The sequence below is a fragment of the Eptatretus burgeri genome, chromosome 18 (genome assembly GCF_056783735.1).
Source record: "Eptatretus burgeri isolate ZD-2024b chromosome 18, Ebu_testis_v1, whole genome shotgun sequence".
Taxonomy (NCBI): domain Eukaryota; kingdom Metazoa; phylum Chordata; class Myxini; order Myxiniformes; family Myxinidae; genus Eptatretus; species Eptatretus burgeri.
This window is the reverse complement of record NC_140978.1, coordinates 10,753,794-10,773,478: the sequence shown is the minus strand read 5'-3', so window position 1 is coordinate 10,773,478 and position 19,685 is coordinate 10,753,794. Positions and strand designations below refer to the sequence as shown.

General features: G+C 45.4%; 1 protein-coding gene across 6 annotated transcripts in view; it reads left to right on the top strand.

Moving 5' to 3' along the window:
• Positions 1-19,685, top strand: part of LOC147008565 (serine/threonine-protein kinase DCLK1-like) — a 157,677-nt gene that overhangs the window by 7,521 nt on the left and 130,471 nt on the right. For 2 of the 6 annotated variants that reach the window (XM_085864459.1, XM_085864457.1), the window contains exons 1-2: positions 17,571-18,159; positions 18,275-18,456. In XM_085864459.1, coding sequence (XP_085720585.1) covers positions 18,280-18,456 — 177 coding nt within the window. In that variant the 5' untranslated portion in view covers positions 17,571-18,159; positions 18,275-18,279. Of the gene's footprint in view, positions 1-17,565; positions 18,160-18,274; positions 18,457-19,685 lie in introns of those variants that run through there. The other 4 variants (XM_085864460.1, XM_085864455.1, XM_085864458.1 and 1 more) reach the window with 4 other exon arrangements.

The window sequence follows — 19,685 nt, the reverse complement described above, 5'->3', positions numbered from 1 at the left end:
ACGGACGTGAAGGTGTTTGTTCAGTATCTAACACTGTCCAGCCCGGGTTCGATTCCCAACTCAGCTATAAGGTGTATTATTTTGGATGGACATTAAATTGGGCATCCGATGTGCTGGTATTAGCTGGTGGACGTTAAAAATCCCACAGTGTCTTTAGCTATCACTGGAACCAATGTCAAATTCCAAATCCCTGCCCTAACTAGTCCTAACTTGGTTACTTGGGCAGGTTAACTCGTCCTAACTTGCCATAACTAGTCCTAACTAGGTCCTGCCCGAACTTGGTCAAATTCCAAATCCCTGACCTAACTAGTCGAATGTTGCGGAGACTCTAGATATCCTTTTGGGAGCCCTCGAGGTGCTGAACGAGGAGTCTGAGCCGCTGGGATTACGGGTTTCCTGGATTAACACTAAGATCCAGGCTTTCAATGATATCTTGGATGCTGCTATCCTGTCTGTGCCTGTTTGTGGTGAGGATGTTGAGGACACGGAGAGATTCACTTACCTTGGCAGTGATATTCATGTCTCTGCTGGCTGTGAGTCAGAGGTCAACAGACGTCTGGGTCGGGCCTGGGGAGTCATGGATTCACTGGATAATGGGGTGTGGCGCTGTCAATACCTGTGCAGGAGGACGAAAGTACGAGTGTTCAGGTCCTTGGTGCTTCCAGTCCTGCTCTACGGATGTGACACTTGGACACTGACCAGGGATCCGAGACGGAGACTTAATTCCTTTTGTACCAGATCTCTTCGGAGAAACCTTGGCTTTCACTGGTCAGATTTTGTGTCCAACGAGCGGTTGCTGAGAGAGAGAGACTCAAATGACATTTGTTACCTGCATAGTCCGTGAGCGTCAGTTGCAGCTGTATGGACATGTGGCTTGTTTTCCTGATGCTGATCCTGCTCACCAGATTCTCTCAGCGAGGGAGTCTCGTGAGTGGAGGAGGCCAATGGGCCGACCACGTGCCTCGTGGTTGCAGCAGGTTCATCAACATCTCAAGGAGATGGGGATGGGCCAGGCATCTGCCTGGGGGATGGCCAGATGGAGGTTCCTGGAGTACCGGCGGAAAGTGGATGCTGCTCCGGCGCATGCTCCCATACCTGACCTGACCTGTCATGCCTGGCCTGCCGGTTCATGAAGACTCGGGCCAAGCTTCCCCCAGCGGACCCCACAAGAAAGGTGGGATAATGGTGGCCGTTGAGGAAGAATTTGAACAAGGTTGTGTGATCGTCAAATACTGTTGCTGTATTGACCTGTTGTTTGTGCATTTCCATAATATATACTGTATTTGGATTCTCAGAGGCTGGCTGTGACAAACTTTCATATTCAAGGCTTCTTGCTCATCAGCAATGCTTTGTCTTCTCCTTTTGTGCAAGGTTCACGACCTCATACGTGGCAAGTTAAAGGCGACAAAAAAGGGTTGGTAATTTTTGTTTTAATTTTGGCTATCCGTCTAACTAACTCTACCTTGACACCCAAGTTGTGTTTTTTTTTTTTTGCAAATACTGCTTGAAATTCACAGCACTATGAAAAAAACAAACAATATTAAGCAACAGGGAACCATGCAGCTGTAAACAATGCAGCACGCGAAAAGGTTAACCAAACGTGGTTAAAAACGTTATTCGATACGTTCACTAATCAGTAATGATAAGGAGGTTCGAAGTAAGACGACCAACATACAAACATACATTACATTTCTCAAAGTTTTATTTACTCTATTTGTTTCCATTTGTCACCTGTGACGTCACATTTACTGCAAATAACGTCCCCACAATAAAGAGCAGGGTCACAAAATCGATCAATAATCGATTGATTATTCATTTTTTGATGAATTACTTTAATTTTCAAAAAGTTACATATTCGGATGACACAGTGGTGGTTTGGGTATGCCATTCGGCAATTGATTGAGAAATTAATTATTTTAAAATTATTATTTATTTTAATTATGCAATTTATCACTCGATCAATCAATTATTGCACACCACTCACTCCAAATCCATCTCCATGTGCTGCAAGGAGGGATCGCTCTACTTATTTTGAATGGAACTCTACCTATTTTATTACAGTTTGAATTTGGAACGGTAAGTTGTGGACATCTTGTATACGGATGAAAGCAATCCAAATTGAATCCTACCATTCGAAATACTCGATAGTACTGATAAATATCAGGCGCTGGAGGATTTGTTATTTATTTATTTGGCATGGGGGTGGTGTACTTTGAATGGAACTCTACTTATTTTATTACAGTTTGAATTTGGAACGGTAATTTGTGGACATCTTGTATACGGATGAAAACAATCCAAATTGAATCCTACCATTTGAAATACTCGAAAGCACTGATAAATATCACGCGCAGGAGGATTTGTTATTTATTTATTTGGCATGGGAGTGGTGTACTTTGAATGGAACTCTACTTATTTTATTACATCCTACCATTATCCTACCAATCGAAAGTACTGATAAATATCACAGTAAGAAGTCGAAGAGCGAATTGGAAAGCAAATAGGCCGACCGATTGATTTGGGGTGACGACATGTGTGACAGGAAGTGACGATGCCTGCAGATGAGGATTGAAGGAATTGGTCGGTTGGGTGAAGCTCATGACGTCATCGAGCCAATAATCAGACTAGAACGGTACCTTGCACATTGGATAACTGTGTGTGATCTTTCACTGTGTGTGAATCCATGAGAGTGGAATGGAAGCCAAACATCACGTTTTTGAAATTGCTCGTACTTTCCATACAATACGGGTTTTGTAACGATATTAAAACGGGTCTGCGGGTTTAAAGAAAGAAAACGGATAAAATCCGCAAAATACAGGTCACTTGCTATGTAAGTTATTTCTGTCACCTCACTTTGTTTGGCATGAGCTGAGATTTTGTACATGCTGTATGATGCTTTCTTGGGCAGACGAGATCTCTCAGCTGCCAAGTAGAGATTGCGAGTCTGTGCTGAGCAATTGGCATCACTTGTGAAGAGGCTGTCACACCTTTATCTGGCATCTCCCATCCAATCTTCCTCCCCACGTCCTTTCAGCTGTAGTGTACTTTTTATCAGTGCCAATTTGTTAGTACTTTTACAATGTTAACTTTGTTCCATTTACTTGTCCAACCAATAGCACATGAATTCCATCCAAACGTCAACCAAACACCAAACAACAAAAAATAAAAATAGCTCGGATTCTCTCTTATTTTCGTTTTTGATATACATTAACATCCGATCTATGTGAAAATTCCTCTTTTTGGCTAATCCAAGCAAGCGAATTTTATTTCTGCGGGCCTGTGTAACATGACACGTAGCAATAAGCATGAAGATTTCACCATGTGTGAATGTTGACTATTTTCCCGCGTCAAATATGGAGACTTGTCATTATTCCGAGCGGTAAGTAAACATATTACATATCAATATGATCAGGAACTGGACAAATCGAACATCCCGAAAAGAGCTGCACACATTTATGTTTGAGATGGCTGTTTAATTCATATGATAGTTGAGACCAAGCTTGTGCAACTATGGGATACATTTGAACTGTCGCTTTTGTGATTCCGTCACGAGTTCTGTTGTTATTTCTTTCTAGCTTCGTGATATTCAAGGCAGGCTAATCAAATACTAAATAACCAATAGTACATTTGCATGCTTTATCGCCGGAAATTCAGACTTTTGTTATTTTAGCCACAGTCACGGCTGGTGAGCGTGACGGAATCACGGAAATGTGACAGAACCACAAACTCTGTACTGCTTTGGGATATATTGTTACGAATTTGGAAGCATACTGCACACAACAGCCGAGTCCCGATAGATCAGTTATATCGGTAAGTATGTGTTTCTAGTTAGAATCCATCCTCTGTGTCTAATGGGAATTAAGTGTATGTGCGCTGTGGGTTATTTTATAAGATAGGATTTCTTACATCTTCACTTTCACACAACAACACTCTGCTCACGGCATTCTTCGCGCGCTCGCCAGCAAGCGCGCGCATGAGCGGAGTCTAACATAGGCATGGCGTCCCTCTTTGGCCAATCGGCAAGGAGCGGGTGTCTCACCCGCCCAGTTTCCGACTCAACACCATCGCCATTACACACGTGGCCGTAGGTGAGGAGGTAGGCGGAGCAACAAACGCCTCCGACCGGGACTCCGCCCAGAAGGGTGGGAGTTGCCCCACCTACCGTGGGCCTGTCCAATGGGAGACGGCCAGGGAATCACGCGATGGGTCCGACCAATCAAAAGGCGAGTGGCCAGAAGAAGAGGCCCCTCCCTCCTGAAGAGGAAAAGAGTGGTTGTCTGGACCAGCGTGGGAGAGACGGTGTGCTCATGGCAGGACCGTTCGCCAGACGGAGATCGTGGCATTTGCCGAGCAGCCAGTGATTGTGTGTGAGACATTTCTGGTGGGAGAGGACATTTTCAGTTCAGACATTTCCAACCTCGCATCCAAAGCCAGTGAGTGGTTGTCGACGAGGGCTCTGCAGACGGTCGTGGTCGTGGACTTCGGGTCGTGGGTTCGAGTCCCACCATGGTGGTTCGAGTCGGTGTGACCGCATGAGGCGGGACAGGTACCCCGGGCCGGCTCTACCGACTGAAGTTCCATTGAGGTCCATTTCCTTTTGTGCATGTGTGTGTGTGTATGTGGGCCCCGTCTGTAAGTAGAATCGTTTAAGTGTTTTCCTTTCCCTGTAAATTACATTTTCTTTATTCGTGATAACTCTGCACTGTGTCTCCCTGCCGATTGTAAATAAATATCCTTTTTGTTAAATGTTCCAGCTCGTTTCTGCGTTTCTTTCATTGGCTTGCCACAGTGCATATTGGGAATTAGGAAGGCCGTTTCCGTAGTTCTGCATTTGGACTGACGGGTCTTGGTAACCATCTGCTCGGGTTACGCATGGTTTGAGCATGATAACAGCTCGTTCCGCGTAAGGCCTGCCGAGGGTGTGAATTCCCCGGTAGCTTTGCCGCGTGGATACTTAGGTATATTGAAGTTGGCAATTAACCCTATTCCACGTGGCCGAATTATTGGCGATTCACGGTCCTATAAGGGACCCATGCCTTTCGGAGTTTTCCGAGAAGCACGATCTAGATTCCGGTTGTTTGGTGGAGCCGATTATACTGATCCATGTAGCGGTCGTGCTCACCACCGAAACTCGGCCCCATATATATATATATATATATATATATATATATATATATATATATATATATATATATATATATATATATATATATATATATATATATATATATATATATACACACACACACACACAACACAGAGGAAACTTTCTAGCAATAGAAACAATGTCATGTGGTAGTACAGATAGGATGCTGGGGAGTTGAGCTGAGCATTGAGATGTCACACATATTAACCCCTTATTGCGCCGCTGGCATAAATATCACTGCACATCAATTGTGGACGTTGGACCTTTCGGCCTGATCATGCCGCCTGACCATGTAACCCCCACCTTACCTCCCGAGTTGCAGAATGCCACACCAGGTTAGTGACTCCGTTACATTGTGCAACAGTCACACTGCCATCCGTCGGTAAAGCATGTTACTTAATTTTGTACCTTCCTGGCTGTCAGCACACCCAATTAGAAAATCTACTCTTATACCTATCGACTCTTGTTCATTTAAAACCTCTTACTATTGAGTAAAAACGACTGTGTACTATTTCAGATCTGGGTTCTTCGAACAATGAAGTGGCTCCCAACGCTGGCCCCTCCCGTGCCACTTATAAGCCCTCGACAAAGAATAAGAAGCTGGAGAAGGCGAGAAAGAAGAAATCGTGTGTGACCAGACCACGGGGAAGAGCTGAAATCGATAGGGACGACCAGAGCAATGTATGTGGTCTGGTGTGACGGTAACTACTGGGACGACGACAACCAGGATCCAGAGTCCTGGATCCAATGTCCGCTTTCTTCCACATGGTTCCATGATACATGCGCGGGGGTTTATTTCATCTGTGACAAATGTGCAGAATAATTATGTACTAATAGATGCGATCAGACGTACCAGATGTTTGAATGTCCCTTCATCACCATAAGAAGTCGGCCTGCCTTTAGGGTACTAGCTGCCATTTAGTTACTTGTTAACTCAGATTACCAGTTGCTTCGTTTTCATTCATTGTTCCACTAACTAATAATTTAATTTGACAATGTTACCTTGTCCCCATTTGTGATGTTTAATAAAATCCATTGAGCATTCTCACACGTTTGTCTTTGATCAATTATAAAATAATTAACCCCAAGAAATTGCAGACGTGATTCCGTCACATCGACTCTGTGATTCCATCACAAGTTTCAATTAACCGGGGATCTCCCAAAATTCGCCCCAATTAAAAGTGTATTGATTTGATCAGCAACACTGAAGCCCAGAATAGCTTGAATATCACTGATCCTTTTATCTTTTGAACGAGAGCAGATATATCGTTATTTACGCTTTATAGTATCGGAAAACGTCACTTGTGCACGTGATTCCGTCACGAAATTTAAGTCATTCCCCAAAATCGAACTGCCGATGCCAGACTACTGGATGGAACTTTTATAGTGTGGATCATATTTCATGCTTTTTCATGCACATGATTTTACCTCAATTCTCTAATGGAAAACGGCAATAATCTAGGTGAATATGTCCATAAATGCATTAAATGAGTGATTCTGTCATGCTGGAATTCATGAGCAGTGGTGTTGGTGTGTTTAAAAAAAATCTGGTTTCTCACCAATCGTTTGGCCCGACACTACGACCGGGCTCTTGGATCTCCCCCTCATGGACGAGGAGTGAGGAAGAAGGATTGAAAAGGAAGGGTGATGACACTTGTCTGCCAGGCAGCTCGCCATTTTATACTGTCGTGGAAATGATTCATGGACTTGAGTTTCACTGGAGTTAAACAGAAGTTCGCTGGAGTTCATTGGAGTTCTCTGGGGTTCATTGGAGTTAAACCCTGTCTTCAGCGACGTATTTCCTCTCTTGATTCACAAAGCTTCGTACATGTGCCACATCGCGGCTCAATATCTTCGGTGGGTTTTCACTCCCTTCAACTCTGGGACTTCTATCGTCGAACTCCTTTTGGTGAGCGGTTATTCTCGTAGGAAATGGACATTTATGACATCCGTGTCATCGAGTGAAACATTATTTCGTGGCACGATGCCGAATTGACACACTGGTGATACGCCATTTCTTGCTTCTTATTGAACTTGTGATAGTATTCACCTGCACTCAAGTTTAACAACTTATGGAACACCACTCAGACTAGACAGTCATCGACCTTTAGCGGTGAGTAGAAGTCGATAACTCGATTTTCTATACAGCCATCGACCTCTCCCCAGCTTGATCAGGGTATAAAAGTGTTCGTTTTAGGAACCCCTTCCTTGTCAAACTTTCATACTCAAGGCTTCTTGCTCATCTGCAATGCTTTGTCCTTCTCTGTTCCTTTAATCAGTTTAATGCAAGGTTCACACCTCATGTCTTCCCCATTTCTATTTATATAGAAGTGAGAGTTGTAGTTGCACAGTAGAAATGATAACAAAAAAACATGGTCAATTTGAAATGGTGGGATGGTCTGCCACAAGTTTGTCTCACTAATGTTCTCCTGCATGGTTGTTGCTGTTGTTGTTGTGGTTCTTGTTGGGGATCGAATTTTGAAATGTGCACTCATTGGTCAGACAGCTGCCACACCCTCACCCATGTTTGTCGCTTGACTCCACCCACCATGGCACCCAGACTAAATTTTATGGCCATCATCTTCGTTTTCTGGTAGGCTTAAGATATCAGGCCTGTAGATCTCTGCTGATTATACACCGCCACTGCCCAGGTTTGTTTTCCATTGGCTAACAATAACCTAACAAATTTCCATTGGCTTTGTTTAGGTCGAATGTTACTCACGATGAGAGACCCCAAGAAATTTCATTATATGTTGAATAAAAATTATTAGTAAGGTTTAATCAAGCCCATCAGCATGCATGGCACAAGCAGTTCCCTAAAAAAATAGCGTTATGTAATTTTTGAACTGCCCCAAATATTGACACAATGGGGTAGCGGGGTAACAATTTGGTACAACTAGCAAGGGAATAAACACACGAGAGGGGAAGAAACACTGAAACCAGCAAATAAGAGGGTTGAATTAGGAAGGCTTCATGGGGGTAATAAAGATCATAGGTCAGGAAAGGGGATGACCTGAGGTGACGGTACACTGCCGGCTTGAAGCACTGGAAGGAAAGGTGGGAAAGAACGCCAAGATTTGGCCCCGATAGTTTGGCCATGACAAAGCACATTTAAGCACAATAATACTCATTTTCTACTTCACTGATCATGAATGGATGTTCCTTTGTCCTCCACTTGTACGCCAACATGGCCGTGGGGTGGTGTGCGCACAAATCGGTGACATCACGAAACACCTTGCAGAGACGAATTCTCTCCACCGATAAATTGCTGACTTATCGACTTAAAAAAAGAGAGATTCTGTCAAAGGGATGTGTCCACTAATTTATAACCCCAGTGTTGTACTCACAACACAATACACAACAACGGGGAGAGAAAAGCAACACCCGAGCACAGCCTATGGATGTGAAAAGGGCTGCAAGGGATGTCAACTGCCAAATATGCAGTGACATACAATGCAACTGTTCGACAGAAGTCCTCCGGGAGTTTAGGGTGGACTGGAAGTGTGGTGGGAGGAGGACAGGAGACGGCATGAGAACCCGAGAGATAATCAAGCAACCCAACAGGCAGCTGCGCTATTCGACCTAAAAGAATGGCCAAAGAGTGGCCATGGGGACCTGCTTGCTAATATACATGCCCTGATTGATAATAAAGTGATGAAAGTAAAAAAAAAACTTGATAAAAATAGTGATGAAAACGCTGAATCGTGTGTTGTATTGTATTGAGGTGTGAGTGTGTGTTCTTCGTGTTTGCGTGGAAGGCTACACATTTTTGTAAAAATTTGTGTGGCAATGAATGCCCTTAATGAGACATTAATCTGTGTCATGAAATAAGCAAAATCCCCTCATCATTACCCACATCCCTTGTTTGTCTGTCTCCGTATATTTCCCCTCGGCCCTGTTGTTGGCATTTCCCCCATGTCCACCTGGATTACACATCTGTCTGCACTAGCCAATGGTGGATGTTGAAGATCCCATAATGTCTTGCGGGGAATCATCGCCGACCCCAAGCCGAGTGTTGGCTTAACGGTTAAGGTGATTGGCTTGAGATCTTACGGTCTTGAATTTGAGCCCCTGTCATGCCATTGAAATAACACCGGGTGGGTTGACTCAGGCTGTCAACCTTCTGAGGTCGGAAAAATGGTAACAGGAGCACTGCAGCAGCAGCAAAGCCATGCTTCCAGAAAATAATGCAACCAGCAGTCACAGACTGTATACTAAACAACAGCATCGCTGACCCCATGGCTCAATTCAAGGTTGCTGCCACCTTCAGTCAAACGTCAATCCTGGCCAGCCAGTTCATGAAAGATTTGGGCTAAAAATTTGCAGAGGGATAAGGTCGAATTCAAAAGAGGTCATGAATGATAACACTGTACACTCATTTAGTGAGGTCTCACCTCAAATAATTTGTGCAGTTTTGGTCACCACATCTGAGTAGGATATATAGCAGCGAGAGATGCTGAACCCTCGTTCAGCAGAGAGCAACGACATAGATTCCGGGGTAGCTGGACAAATTCATAAGGAGCCCATGTGTCGTGCACATATCATCTGTTAAGAAAGCTTCACACAGATTCAGTGGGATAAGTACCATGAACATTTGTCGAAATGGATAGAGTTGGATCGTTCAAATGCTGTGAGATAGCCAAGTCTCACCATGGTGGTGCCGGCGATCATGATACCTGTTATCAGTGTTTCAGTGATTGAAAAAGGCGACAGGTAAGCTGGGAAACTAGAAACGTTGCAATCGAGCAAAGGAAGGTGCTCCAGAACTTTCAGCTGGGTCAGTAACCCTCGAGCATCAATCCTGTCCCAAGAAGAAACTTTGATCAAGCTGTTTGCTCTCAGAAAAGTCATACATTCTTCCAAGAACATGCATAATTTCAAATAAAAAAGAAATCGACGATATGGGCTGAAACGTGACGTGCTGATGTCAAGCAGAAACAATCATCGCAGTTTGCAGGTATGCATGTATTGATGATGTTTCATCCCTCCATGCTCCTCATCATAATGCCCTTTGCCCATCACCTACTATCTGTTCTCTCACCAAGTAAATATATTGTTACGAATTTGCGCCCGCCGGCGTGCGAACTGCCGCTTTCCACTAACAGTAGCAGCTCACCCACCGGACGGACAATTCAGTCGTGACCTTCCGGAGCAACGCCAGAAACCTGTCATGGGTGGGTCTTCAACCCCACCACGGCCTAGCCAATTTTCTACCCGCGCAGGATAGGGTTAATCGCTGAATCTCGATATACCTAAGTACCCACGCGGATACCGAACCGGGAGACCGTACCTCAGCGCAGGTCGGCTTGGGACACGAACCGCTTAAGCGGTCCGTTCCGTTCTGCAGTGATAACCGAGCGGGTATTATCGCCCGACCTCGCCAGATCCAATTCTATTTAACGGGTATTTAAAACCCAGCTATTTATTCCGCGATGCAAGATGGCATTTTCAATAGGGAGAAGACGCAACGAACGGGGTACATTTCAACAAAGCACATTTATTTATAATTTACACACAACACGTATGTAGGCAAGGCAATGAAATAATCATACACATATGCAGAGACAAAAGCAATCACGTATACAGACAAAGCAAAAGCATTACAACCGAATATGATTATTATTAATGTACAGTCACTTAACAGTTTTACTTATGGACACGGCACAACAACATGCACTCAAAAGAAAAGAAAAGACCACCCCCTCAGACAGGGTCCGCAGACCTTTATAACGTGGGGCCTTGGTGACCGAAAGGGCCCCACGAGGCCGCACAGGTTACCTTCCTCGCTGGGGCGACCCACGACGCTCCTTTCCCACGGCAGCTCGTGTAGCCATGGTCCGGCCCAGGCCTCGTCCGACAGCCCGGTGATTCGGGCCCAGCCGGCAACGCCTCAGAGGAACGAACGGGCCTTCACTCTTTCCGAGTTGATGCTCTCGTTAAGAGCCCGCTCGTCCCTCGCACTGTCACGAAGCCCGATCACCTCGGACCGTTCGGAGCTGGTTGGCGAGTCCTCTCTGGCCCGTACTCGAGTGCGCAGTTCTGCGCGGCAGAGCAGGCGGGGCTGCGCTCCCAGCTCGCGTCTCCTCCTGGTGTCCGACCCTCTTCACCGACTGAAGGTTCCAAGTGCCAGGCTCCCGACTTCCGCGCAGCTCCTCGACCGCTCCAGACAGACAGAACCGGTGCTCTGCTCGGCCCTCTATAGGGCTGGTGAGACGAGATCTGATCTCCGCACTCTCACCTCTGACCTCTGACCTCTGACCTCCATTCTAACACCCCCCTCTCCCCCCACCTTTTCAATCCTTAGCCTTAGGGTATAAAGTGGATCATAAACACAAGTCCAAAGAAATGTCGCAAAAAAATTAGAAAGATATATATATCTTCTTCTTCTTCCTCTTTCGGCTTGCTCCCGTTAGGGGTCGCCACAGCGGACCAACTGTCTCCATTTAACCCGGGCCTCGACCGATCCGGTATGGAAATTCGTTTTGTTGTCCGCATACTGATTTGGCATAGGTTTTTACGCCGGATGCCCTTCCTGACGCAACCCTGGTCGCCTCTTACGACACACAGGGATATGGTACACCTATTCTAACCGGGGCATACACCGGGCCCAGTACAACTGGTGCTCATTTCGCCGACCTCGGAAGGATGGCAGGCTGAGTCAACCCCCTGGTGTTTTCGACTTGGTTTTTATATATATATATATATATATATATATATATATATATATATATATATATATATACATACATATATTAATTCAGTGTCCCAACGGGGCTTGAACTCAGGACCTCTTGGGTCCCAAGCCACTGCCCTTACCACTGCACCAACACCAGGCTTATATATATATATATATATATATATATATATATATATATATATATATATATATATATATATATATATATATATATATATATATATATATATATATATATATATATATATATATATATATATATATATATATATATATATATATATATATATATATATATATATATATATGTATATATATATATATATATATATATATATATATATATATATATATATATACTGTTACGGCTGTGGAAATTCGCAAACCACCATTCAGGACCCGTAGGTGAGATAACTCTAAGTACATGTGTAGTTAGCCCCAAACCCTTCATTTATAGGGAATTTATGTGATTCATTTGGGCTGCAACGCTTTGAGATAGCCGTTTTTCTGTTCTATCTTTATTTTGAACCAACCACGTCTCAACCGCCATAACCATCAAACCACCACCAAAAACCCTCCACCACCCTCACCTCTCTCCTTCTACGGCCATTCCCGCACCACCTGTGAACACTGAGCGTCGGGCTGTCTTGGGCTCGTTCAAGATATGCACCGAGCCGCGAGTGCAAATAGCGGCCTTTCCGAGGGAGAATTCGGATCAAGAATGCTACACGCCCACTTCTGATCCGTCCAATCAGCAAGCGTGGAGCGGCTTGGCCCCGCCTCCAGGCACGTCTGTGTGAAATCCATATATGCAAATTCGAGGATCAGGGGAGGTTCACTCCCACTTTTCCTCCGTCCAATTGGCGAGCGTGGCTCCCGCCCCCGAGGTCATTCTGATCCGGAAATTTGCATATTGTTTCTCCTGCTGGTCTATAAAACGGCAAGCACCAGGCGAATCGTGGCAGAGTCAGTTTTGGTAAAAGAGTCAGTTTTGGTGGAAGAGCCAGTTTTTGGTTGGAGGGCAGAGTGTGGCAGAGAGTGGAGTCGGGTGGCGAAGGCATCGAGTTGGGTTCTGCAGTCGGCTGAGGAGAGTTGTGGGAAGAGGCCAAGGAGCTCGGGTCCGAGGCGAGAAGGACGGCGGTCGGCGACGAGGTCGCGGTGGGAGATCGCTCGTCGCGGGACCCAAGCCAGCCAGCCATTCTCCCTCCCCCAGGGCATCAACAATTCCCCCTTTTCCCCCGCGCTGAGATTGTGCAACAAATGGGGCCCCGTTCCCACCCCACTCCAAACATCGTGCCAACGAAACCCGCGAAGGAGCATGGAGTCGGGGCACAGCCACGCGGACACGTCTGCGGCTCGTCCGCCAACGCGTCACGAGGATGCGGGTAGGACCCACCCGGTCTCGCGGACCTGGCAGCTCCTTCAGGTCCCGCGCACATATTGGCCTACAGGCCCGTTTGCCCCCTTGTCTATGAGGGTGGCTTCTTTCCTTTGCTTTTGAGTAAATGTGTGTAGGTGCCATGTCTTGTAAAGTAGAACTGTATAAGTGTTGCCGTGTGTGCGCGTAGTCGGTAGTAACTCTGCGTCATTGTTTCTTTTGTTTTACTGCTATAGGTGCATTTTGACTGTTTGGCTGTATATGTGTGCTTTCCATGTGTCGTGTCATAAATGTGCATTTTGTGAACTGTTTTCCTGTTTCGCTTCGTCTTTTCTTTATTGACCCTCCATCCTGCTTCACGTAAAGGGTTTGTAGTGGGCTTAATATGCCCGATAATTAATCGAGGCCGACGATAACACCGCTCGGTTATCCCGATAGCACGGAACGGACCGCTTAAGCGGTTCGTGTCCGGAGTCGGCCTGCGGCAAGGTACGATCGCCCGGTCGACCATCCGCGCAGGTACTTAGGTAGATCGAATTTGGCGAGCAACCCTATCCTGCGCGGGTGGGCAATTGGCACGGTTGTGGTGGGGTTGCGCCACTAATATCCACCCGTGACTAGCTCCCGGCGTTGTTCCGAGAGGGTCACGACAGAATTGTCCGTTCCGGTGGGCCAGGTGGCCGCCATTCGAGTCGAGCGGCCGATCGCACGCCAGCGGGCGCGAATTCGCAACAATACAGTATATTTATTCTTCTTCTTCTTACGGCTGCGCCCGTTAGGGGTCGCCACAGCGGATCATCCGTTATGATCCGCATAATGATTTGGCACAGGTTTTACGCCGGATGCCCTTCTTGACGCAACCCTGGTCGCCTCTTACGACACAGGGATATATATATATATATATATATATATATATATATATATATATATATATATATATATATATATATATATATATATATATATATATATATATATATATAGTTACGGCGACAGGTACTGATTGTATTATGAAGAGGTTAATCCTCATTTCTCCTCAGAAGAGCCGGACCTGTGGCCACCACTCACAATTAACTTTGTGGTACAGTGGGTTGCTTTACAACCACGAACACCAATCAGTTAACCATGAGTTCCAGTGTCCACCGTCTAATTTACCGTTTAACTAGAGGTCACATGGCTTCCTGAATGGGGGACGCGCCCTCGGCAATGCACCAATCTTATCTTGATTCGATCTTAAGTAGGGCGGCCGAGCGTTCACCGCTGGTGCATGCCGACTATGACAGGTCAAATAGTTTGGTAATTATCTCCCAATCTATCTTGGTTCGGACAATGCTGGATCAATGGAAGGAAAGGACAAACACGGTCAGGTTGAAACGTCAACAAGGAATTTATTATCAAGAAAAAATAAATAAACCAATTTTTTTTTTATTTCTTTGAGGTGAAAATTGGTAAATTCAAAACAATCAAAATAATCTCAAGCAAATAAAGAATTAAACAGGCATAGATAGAAAAACAGCAAGGAGCAGACGCTTATCACTATGCCGCGACCATCCCTGGCCTACGACGCCATGCCTGTAGTGCTGGAGGAATGGCGGAAAGCAGCCATTTGCTGGAATTACCGAGTGAAAACGTGAAGCGCTCATAAAATGTCAACAACAATTATCACCTCAATGTTCAGCCCGATATGAAAAAGAGCCAGTTCTCGTCCATAGAGCTGATGAACAGGATGTTGAATGTCGATTGGAAAAGGCGGTTGTCGGCGTCGGTGAAAGAAGCAGGTGTCAACGTCGATGGAAAAATGCGGGTGTCGAGCCTCCGTTGAGCTAACGCTATCTCATGTGCATGAATGTGTCTGTCGTAAAGAGAAAAAGGAGCTTTCCATAAGAGAGGGAATCTATTCTTTACCCTAAACGCATCACATTTAGAATCCCACCAGACATGGGTATAGGTCTATCCTGGACATGCATTTAGAGAAATAACTATCTGAGGACCTGGATGTTTGTATGCATTCGTCAGATCGGATTTTGAAATCCATAACAACATATATATATATATATATATATATATATATATATATATATATATATATATATATATATATATATATATATATATATATATACACTGATGAGGCAAAACATTATGACCACCTGCCTAATATGCTGTTGGTCCTCCATGTGCCGCCAAAACAGCGCCGACCCGCCGAGACATGGACTCTACAAGACCCCTGAAGGTGTCCTGTGGTATCTGGCACCAAAACATTAGCAGCAGATCCTTGAAGTCCTGTAAGTTGCGAGATGGATCCACCGTGGATTGGACTTGTCGGTCCAGCACATCCCACAGATGCTCAATCGGATTGAGATCTGGAGAATTTGGAGGCCAGGGTAACACCATGAACACATAATCATGTTCCTCAAACCATTCCTGAACAATGTGTGCAATGTGGCAGGGCGCATTATCCTGCTGAAAGACGCCACTGCCATCAGAGAATACCATTGCTATGAAGGGGTGTATCTGGTCTGCAACGATGTTTAGGTAGGTTACACGTGTCAAATTGATGTCCACATGAATAGCCGGACCCAGGGTTTCCCAGCAGAACATTGCCCAGAGCATCACTCTCCCTCCACTGGCTTGTCGTCTTCCAACAGTGCTTCCTGGTGCCATCACTTCCCCAGGTAAACAGCGCACACGTACATGGCCATCCACGTGATATAAAAGAAAACGGGACTCGTCGGACCAGACGACGTTCTTCCACTGCTCCAAGGTCCAGTTCCGACGCTCACGTGCCCATTGTAGGTGCTTTCGAAGGTGGACAGGGGTCATCATGGGCACTGACCGGTCTGCGGCTACGCAGCCCCATACGCAGCAGGGTGCGATGCACTGTGGATTGTGACACATTCCTCCTGTGACCACCATTAAAATTTTCTGTGACTTGTGTCACAGTAGACCTTCTGTCGGTTCGGATCAGGTGGGATAGTCTTCATTGCCCTCGCGCATTGATGAGCCTTGGGCGCCCAACACCCTGTCGCCGGTGTGTGGTTTGTCCCTCCTCAGACCACTGTCGGAAGGTACTCACCACTGCTGACCGGGAGCAACCTACAAGCCTTGCCGTTTCAGAGATGCTCTGACCCAGTCGTCTGGCCATAATAATTTGGCCCTTGTCAAAGTCGCTCAGGTCTTTACTCCTGCCCATTTCTCCTGCATCCAACACATCAACTTCAAGAACTGACTGTTCACTTGCTGCCTAATATATCCCACCCCTTAACAGGTGCCATTGTAACAAGATAATCAATGTTATTCACTTCACCTAATAGTGGTCAAAATGATTTGGCTCATCAGTGTATATATATATATGTGTATGTATATATATATATGTGTGTATATATATATATATATATATATATATATATATATATATATATATATATATATATATATATATATATATATATATATACACATATACACACACAGACATACATATGTGTGGGGGCCATCTTCTTTCGCTGCCGAAGCAGCTTCTTGGCGAATATTTTCTTGGGTGATTTGCCCTTGCCTTTCCAACAATAGCTCGGCCAGAATTTTGAATTTGTTCATGGTGCCGGTGATAGCTCACCTACCTTTCGTTCAGGACACCGTGGGATCTTTGACATCAACCAATTAATTCCGACAGATGGGATGCCAGTTTTATTGTCAATCCGAGGGACGGCACCAGACACACACACACACACACACACACACACACACACACACACACACACACACACACACACACACACACACACGCACACACGCGCACACATACACACATACACACATACACACATACACACATACACACATACGCACACATACACACATACACACATAAACGCACACGCGCACACATACACACATACACACATACACACATACACACATACGCACGCACACACACACACACACACACACACACGCACACACGCATACACACGCACGCACACGCGCACACATACACACATACACACGCGCACACATACACACACACACACACACACGCACACACGCACACGCATACACGCACATACATACACACACACGCACACACACATACATGCACACACATACACACACACACACACACATACATTCACACACACACATACACACATACACACATACACACGCACACACACACACACACACACGCACACATACACACATACACACATACACATACACACGCACACACACACACACACACACGCACAGTCCCTCAGGTATGAGATCCGACGAGATCACCCCCCCCCCTTCGTTCCTCTGTAACCCTCCATTACTTCTCTCTTCATCCTTCGTTCTTCCACCGTCCTGATCACTCCCCCCTCCCCTAATCCTCCTATCCGCACCGAATGATCATTAAGCCTCCGCCACAGGCGCGCTCGGCTCTTGCCATTTCTACCGACAATCGAGCTTCTGTGGTAATTTATTCGTCCTTTTTGTCCGATCGTAAATCCGGCATGCCTGGTCATGGACCCCGAGCCCATGTCGAAACGGCTTCGTAGTGATTTACATGAAGGGCCGCTTTTCAAGGTGCAGCATCAAAGATAACATTAATATATGTGAGAAGAAGAAGAAGAGGAAGAAGAAGCGTACGCGGCGGGGGGGGGGGGGAGGATTAGCCGAAGAAGAAGAAGAAGAAGCGACACGACGCGTTAATTCTGCTTTGGCTGCAGATGTGAGGCTCGGCGAGCGAGCGATTTCCACGGGAAGGATGAAACGCCATTTGGGAAACGTGAAATCTATAATCTTCCTCGAAGACGAGTAAAGAACCGCGGACTGCGGGGAAAAAAAGAGGATCGCAAGAAGCAGTTCGGTGGCTGTTCCTCGTCTATCGCGAGTTGTCCGCTTGATCCGTTTGATAATCGACGAGGCGGGAAGACATCATCCGAAAGGAAGGCTCAGGTGACGGACAACACCTGCATTTTAATACGTACAGACGTCTGGCGGTCGAATTGCACCTTTTGTCCACAATCGTTTTCCCAAAATGAATCCTCAAGGAATTTTTTTTCTCCTGCAGACGCGATGTCGTACGAACGGAATTTGGAATTCGAGCATTTCGTCGAGAGGGATAAAGATCGCCGCCTGTCCAGGGGGTCACGTGGAGCCAACGGACTCCCGAGCCCGGCGCACAGCGCGCATTGCAGCTTCTATCGGATGCGCACCCTGCGCACGCTGAGCACGGAAAAGAAAGCGAAGAAGGTGTGTGTGCGTGTGTGCGTGTGTGTGTATGTTTGTGTGTGCAGGTGACGGTATTTTCGTTGTGGTATATCACGTACCTATTGACTCGTTGTTGCCACACCGTACCTCGAGCTCAATGAGCGTCCGAGACGTGGAAAGCGCCATATGGAGAATCGACAAGCCGAGCTTGGCAACACATTTAGTTTGATCTTAATTGAGTGACGTCTGTCCAGCTCTTTTGAACACGCCAGATTATGGGGTTTATTTATTTATTTATTAATGAGGCTAATTTAATTATATATATATATATATATATATATCTTCTTCTTTCGGCTGCTCCTGTTTGGGGTCGCCACAGCGGATCATCCGTCTGATCCGCATAGTGATTTGGCACATGTTTTACGCCGGATGCCCTTCCTGACGCAACCCTGGTCGCCTCTTACGACACAGGGATATGGTACACCTATTTTAACCGGGGTATACACCGGCCCAGTATACTGGTACTCGTGTGTGTGTGTGTGTGTATATATATATATGTATATGTATATATATATATATATATATATATATATATATATATATATATATATATATATATATATATATATAGTGAGTCAGAAGTAGCGCCTGATTTCTGTCAGTTGATTTTTGTTTGCCATTTGTATTACAGTGTACAAAAAGGTAGAAATAAATGAATGACATGCTTATCTAACGATTTATTCAAGAAAAAAATTATTACAGAACTGAAACAAGCTGTTTTACTTGCAATTTTCAAAGTGCCCTCCCTCGTGATCGATTCCCAATTGCAACAGAGCGGCACACACGTCTGCAGAGTTCGATATCAATTTCCTCAAACTTTGCAGTGATTTGAGCCTTCAATTCATGAACGGTACGAGGCTTTTCACGATAAACAAGGTCTTTCATGAGCCCCCAAAGAAAGAAATCTGGCGGTGTAAGGTCTGGGGAGCATGCCGGCCACTCGATCAGACTGTGGCAGCCAATCCACTTTCTGGGAAAGTTTTCATCAAGCCACTGACGAACATAACGTCCATAATGAGGTGGAGCTCCATCATGCTGGAAACAACAGTCCTGATCTTGTACCCTGGGCCAAAAGAAGGTTTGCAGCATATCCAGGTAAATTTCTGCAGTGACAGATCCCTCAAATAAAAAGGGTCCAATTATCCATAATGGAGATATGGCTGCCCAAACTGTCACTCCAGGTAAATTTACCTCCTTCTCAACTGTCACTC